This window comes from Malaclemys terrapin, chromosome 13 (assembly GCF_027887155.1).
Source record: "Malaclemys terrapin pileata isolate rMalTer1 chromosome 13, rMalTer1.hap1, whole genome shotgun sequence".
Lineage (NCBI taxonomy): Eukaryota > Metazoa > Chordata > Testudines > Emydidae > Malaclemys > Malaclemys terrapin.
The window spans coordinates 2606286-2612620 of record NC_071517.1 but is presented as its reverse complement, the minus strand read 5'-3'; the positions used below and the strand labels follow the sequence as shown (position 1 = coordinate 2612620).

The 6335-nt window shown below is 56.3% G+C and overlaps 1 protein-coding gene across 3 annotated transcripts in view; it reads right to left on the bottom strand.

Moving 5' to 3' along the window:
* Nucleotides 1–1419: 1419 nt before the first annotated feature.
* BAIAP2 (BAR/IMD domain containing adaptor protein 2) overlaps nucleotides 1420–6335 on the bottom strand; it is an 85070-nt gene continuing 80154 nt past the window's right edge. For all 3 annotated transcript variants that reach the window (XR_008446921.1, XM_054047115.1, XM_054047113.1), the window contains one exon: nucleotides 1420–4955. Coding sequence is in view for 1 of the 3 variants with exons in the window: in XM_054047113.1 (XP_053903088.1) it covers nucleotides 4886–4955 (70 nt within the window). In the remaining 2 variants the exon portion in view is untranslated. The remainder of the gene's footprint in view (nucleotides 4956–6335) is intronic.

Below are 6335 nucleotides of genomic sequence, written 5' to 3'. Positions count from 1 at the left end.
GTAGTAGCCTTCTCACACCCACCTCCCCACACGGGGCCTTGCTTACCATGTGCACACGTCTCCTCCCTGCTAGCACAGAGTAGAGGCAAACCGAAGATGAGCTAAAATCCCCTCCTGCTGTGTGATTTCCCCCCCCCCGGCTAGGCCCTTCAGGTGCAACCACAGCTGGTTAGTTACTGCCTACACCAGGGCGCTGCTTTAGCTGCAAACTGCCTCGTGCTGCTTCTCTTCCCTTGGAGAAGTAAATCATTTGAATTAGTGTCCCCTCAAGACCTACAACACAGCTCACAGCTGGGGGGCTGTGCGAGGCAAAGCGCTGGGGGCGGTGTTGAAGCAGCTGTTTTGGGGTGCAGGAGCCCCGTGGCATAGGACAGGGGGCAGCAAAGACCAGCCGCAGGGGAGCTCCCAGAGTATCCAGCCTCCCATGCTCTCTTCCCCAGCCAGGGAGGGAGTCAGGCCCTGGGTTTCTTCCAGCATGAGGTAAGTTTTGCACTGCGGCGGCTGTTAGCTGCTGCCTGCCAAGGCCCTGCTCTGCAGAGCCACATGCCGCTGGATGTATAGGCCTGAAAGGTGCCTCTGAACGATGCCAAAGGCCAAAGCGTGGTCCCAGGGCAGGCCGTGGGAGGTTAGCTAATAACTGTGCTGGGAGCAGCCCGCGCTAGGCAGGAACCGTTAACCCCGTTTCATCTCCCCTTCCTTGTGGCGATGGGGAAAGCAATGAGCAGAGCCCCAGGGTTTGGTCTATAGAGTCAAAAGCACCTGCCTCTCTGGGGCAGGACGAGGCCCGAGCTGCATCTTGGCTATTTTTTTTAAATCGAAAGGCGATTCCATTGTCTATTTTATCAATACGGGTCATAATTGCTGTATTTTTTATCAGTGCTGATTTCCATACAGCTCCCAGCATGTGTGTCAAATATCATTGGGCCAATAATAAAGTTTTTAAAATAGCGGCACCAGACTGCTCCACCCATCATTCCCCTGGGCGGGCTGGGGGCCGGGCAGCTGTCTGGGAGCAGAGCCAGGTGTGCAGAGCAGTGTTTATTAATCTGGTTTAGGGAACTGGGATTATATTTTCTAACCCCAACTGTCTGCAACTGGCCTTGCCTCCCCCCTGGGAGCTGGAGGGGCTATGGGAGAGACCCAGCTCTGGAGTTAGGTAAGTAACATTTTCAAAGCATGTTGGTAAAGAAGCAGTTTTGCTGTAGCTCATTAACACTAGTACCAAACAAATCTTCCTTGTGTTGTGAGCGGAGCTTGGAGGAGGGAACTTGCTCCATCCTCCACCTGCTGCTAATGTGCCCTGACCCTGAACCCCTGCGCCCGCAGGAGGGGAACCACAGCCCCGTAAAGCCCTGCTCCTTCCCAGCTGCAAGAGACGCACCCATTTCAGGAGGAAAAGAAAACTCATGCACCCAGGCCAAGGATTTGTGGGTTTTATTGCTCATAAATTACTGTTCCAAAAAGAGTCATTTCAGGGTACATGGTGCATCCGCCAGCCTGACTAGAAAGCGCAGGGAAGCAGCGGCACAGCACCTTACCGGGCCATGCTGGGGGGGAAGTGAAGCTTGGCTGCCCACATTGAAAGCGCTCCGGCTAAGCAGGCTCCTCTAGGCAAGGCAGCCTTTCTGGGAGGGTTTGAACAGTGCTGGGAGTAGGCCAGGCAGTGCAGTGATGTACAACCATGGGGAACAGCCCTCAGGCCTCCCTGGCATGTGGGTTCACCCATGTGCACGGGATCCAGTGCACCAGTGGGAGGGGAGCAGGGGCCAGGCCTGCTCTCTCCCTAGCCTTCCACCCAAGGCAGTAGCTATGGTGACGACATCACTGTTCTGCTAGGCTCCCTCCTTCCCAGAGCTGTGGGCCAGTGACTGTAGTGCCAGCTGTTGTACACACCACAGGAAGGCACAGCGTGATGGTGGGCACCGTATGGAAAGCTCCAGGACAAGAGACCCACGCCCAGAGACCTTAGGCTGGAGCTGGTCCCAGAGGAGCCCCGCAGCCTCGCCAAGCTCCTTCGCCTCTCTTTGGTCCCATGATTTGTGGGAGGCCAGGTTTGAGTTCACTCAGGACCCATTTGCGCAGCCGTTCTGTCTTTGGTCCACACAGGGAGGAATTAAGGCAATATGGGGCCTCAGGCACACCACAGCTGGGGCCTCTTTGGCTGTCCCCAGGGGGTGTCAGAGTTGAGTGGGCAGTTCACATCGTGGGCAGCTATTGTTTCAGGCTGGCTGCACACTCAGGCAAGCAGCAGCACCAGTCGTTTACATTTTCAGCGCTCACAGACAAGAAAACCTCTTTGCAGTCAGACGCTGGGCTCATCCTAGGACTCCAGCAGATACAGCCCTAAACCTGGGCTAATATTTCTTATGCCTTTAGCTGGCCCTGCCTCCACCTGAACCAATTACTGCATCAGCAGGGCTGCAGCCCGGCAGAACTTCACTCACGGAGCAGGAAAATGCCCACGTGAGCAAGGGCTGAGCTCAGGGACCAGGCCCAGAGAGAACTAGTACAGCAGAAAACAGGGGCGGTTCACTTGTGCTGACCCTTGTAGTCTCCAGGGTGGTTCGTTAGCGCTTGGCACTGCACGGGGGCCTAGTTCAGAGCAGCACAGACTCAGGGCTTGTCTACACTCGAACTGCCGCAGGGGGGCAGCTGTAGCGCTTCGCTGAGGCTGCTCCCTAGCGCCACCTCCAGGAGGGGTTAGGCCGGTTTAACGGCAGCCCTCGGGCACCAGGGAGTTATGGACTTGCGTCACCTCAGCGAGAGGAGCCCGCCCGAGCCCTCACTGACTGCTGAAAAGCAGGGGAAGTTGCAGGGCGCAGGAAGAGCAGATTAGAGTTTGAGACAACACCGTTGGACAGATTTAACCCCAGGGGGCAGGGCCCTCCAGCTTCACAAGGCAGCCCCTGAGGTACCTGCCGCGTGGTGCCTACTGCGTGGCTCAGGAGCTGCCCCTGCCCGGGCTGGGGGTGCCATGACAGCACAGAGCAGCTGCAGCAAGCAGCCACTGATTAGAGGGGTCAAATCTACTTTCCTTTATATAAAAATACAAACACTGGACTCTGCATTTGGTTCCGTTTGCTACTCGGCATAAGCTTATTAGGAGCTAACCCTAGAATGCAGTAACCCAGGCAGCTCTAGTGCTCTGCGATCTAGCCTTAAAAAAAAGTGCAAACAGACAAACCATGAAGACGGCCACCCCTTCCCCGGGCACCGTCTGAGTTCTGATCTAGCCCATGCTGGAGCAAGGCAGGGAAGGACCCAGCCCGGCTGCAGGGCCTGCTCTCACAGGGTGTGGCGCTTGTTTTCCCCTCTCTCTTCCCTCATGCTTGAGTAAGGACACAAGGCCTGCAGTCGCCTTGGTGCAAGCTCTGGGGCAGGTGGGGTGGAGTTGAGATGGCCTCACAGGGAGAGTAGGGCAGAGAAGGGGTACCAGAGATCTTTGTAACAAACACGGGGGAGGTTTCTCACTAAAGAGCCTGACACCGGCTCGTACACCGAGCACTCGCGCCAGCAGCCTGGGGTGGGGGCGGCTGCTGACCAGAGCTTCCAGGGCCTGGTTCCCATCCCAAGTTCTCAACCAGTCACTCAGGGAGCTGTAAGGCTTCATCTCGCAGGGGCCTGCGAGGCAGACACTAGTGACACACGGGGAAGTGGCTACGAGCATGGGAGGGGGCTCAGGGACTTGGAACGTTTCCAGCACAGACCCTTTCAAGTCACAGACCCTCCCCCCTTCAGCACAGAAAGCTGCCTGCAGCTTGGGTCTTGCAGGTCTCTGGCAAGAGCCAGGTTTTTGGACAGTGGTAGTGGGGCATGGTGCACCCTCCTACACCTCTGTTTCCTCTTCCCTGGGGTTTCACTACAGACGATTACAGGTAAGAGGGTGAGTATTACCAGTTGCCGCCGCACAGGGGGTGTTGCATCTAAGAGCCTATTGTTCTAGCTTGAATAATACCTCACTGAGCTAAATAAAATATAGACGCTGCCCCAGGGGGGTGCGCTGTAAAAACATTAGCAACTGTTTAACTGACGTGGAGCAGGCCTGCCTGGGAGCAGCTGGCCCTTACGCTAGTTGTCTGCACGAGCCGGGCTAGCCAGCCCTGAGCAGCAGTTTGGGGGAGAACAGAGGCGCTTTGCACAGCTCTGCTGTTCCACTGGCCAAGAATTGCTGCAGGCCCGAAGAAGGGAAGGGGCCAAGGCTTGGCCACCCGCTGCCCTCGGCAGCTCTAAACAGCAGCAGAGGGGGTTCTGCAAGTCAGCCCAGCTCCACAGAGGGGGGCTAATAGGGCTCCTGCTAGCACAAGCGGGGTAGGCCTGGCCCACCCCATCCACACCACGCTGGGTAGTGCACTAGCATGCGTCTGTGGGCCCAGGCTGGGAGCCTCGGTCCCAGCTGCCCTGCTGACATCCTTTTCGAGGGCTGGGGTGAGGGTTCCACCTCCCTGGCCTTGATCTTGCTCGGTGTAGGAGACAGGAGCGAGCGGCCGGGGGTACACTGAGTGCTGCTGCTTTCCCACTCTTAAAACAGCAGCATGCTGTGGGGTCAGCACGGTCCCCCAGCTACTGCTGATCTGTCTGCCCTGGGAGAGCTGAACGGGGCTGGAAGGTACAGGCTGGGAACCCAGGGCTGTGACTGCAGTTGTACTGCCGCACCTGCCCTGACCAGAGTGAACGAACGGTAACAGAGTTTAACCCCCTCACCCTCCATCACTGCGCTGGATACACGGGCTTTAGACCTTGGCTTCCAAACAGCAGTAGCAGGTTTAAACAAACGCAGCCTAAACATAAAGGTCTGGGAAGACAGACTTGCAGACAAGGCGGCTACAGTGGGTCAGATACAGCAGTGCAGGCGGGAGGTGGTTGCTGGCTCCAGCAATCCCAGGGATCAGCTGATGAAGGGAGCTGACCTGTCGTTGGTCACTGTTGGTTTCAGCTGGATGTTGGCAAAAGGATTCCTGCAGAGAGAAAGGAAGGCACAGGTCAGTGGGGGAGGCGTGTATCCCCTGCGTAGCACAGCTAGTACAAGGGACAACAGGACAGCGAGACACACACAGCTTTCCCTAGGCTGCGTTAGCTCGGAGAGCAGCAAACGCTGCAGCGGGGGCCAGGCCGGGCCCACTCTCCTGCCAGGCCCGCTTTACTTTTAGTGTATTTGAGACCTAACCCTACGCAGCGTGCGAGCAGAACATACCCTACTTTGAAAAGGCGTGGCAGGGTCTTTCTGCCTCACCGCACTCACCCACTGCGTGGCACTTCTTTAAGATGGGGGGAGAATGGACTGACTCCGCTTCCTCTAATGAGAAAACCCCCTTAGTGCTAACTCTACAGCACTGGATTGTCGCAGCGATTTCTAGCATTGGGGGTTTGTACTGGGGAAAGGGAAGCGCCTCTTCGAATTTAGAGACACAAAAGGAAGAGGTTATCTGGGGAGTGCAGGATTAGTTCCTATGATGCTACTTCTACTTGTCCAGGCTATTTTTAAAATCCCAAAGGATGGGGCTTCCCTCAGGTCCCTGGAATCTGAAGGAGAAGTGGTTTCAAACACCAACCACCAGCTACTTCCATAGATCTGCATTAGGATCAGACCGATGTTCCTTACATGGAGAAGCTGAGGGATTACAATGACAGGCTCCCTGATCGCAGGTAGCAGAGATGTGAAAGCTGAGATGGCAGAGAGGAGATGGAGGAGTTACCACTACGCCCAGGATGGACTCTCCCAGGGCGGTCACAGCTCAACTAAGCCTCCTTGCAGGAGGAAGGATGGACAGAGGTTTCCACCCAGACAACAAGCCAGCTGGAGGAAGCTCACTGATTTATCTTGGCATGGGCTCTGAGGGAGTTTCACAGCAGCTGGGCTGAAATTTGCAAGGGGAGGTGGCATGAAAGGAGACACTTGAATTTGATCGGACCAAACATTTAAACAAAAACATTCCAGTTCCAGTCCTTCAGCCCCACGAAAGAAAGGCAGCTTACTTAACGCTTCAAAGCCAGACATGCTGTGCGTTACATCTTACATGCACACCTGGCTGGCCGATGCATGTTCATATGATATGATTTATTAACCCCCGGCACTTGCATTGGCCTTGCAACTGCTTGATAACCAAGGCGGGTGCTCATGCTCCCGTTGCTGGAGCTCTGGAAACCCCCCACCTGGGACTTTCAGCTCACTCCCCTAACTGCATCAGCGCGGGGTACAGCCTGCACGGGCCGAGGAGTCCATGCAGAGAAGCGGGTGGAGGAGAGGAGTCAGCCAGAGCACCGGGGAGGTGGCCAGCAGAAGACAGACGGCCCTGAGCTTGGGCCACTTTCCCCCGGATGGCTCCTCAGCCTGGCCA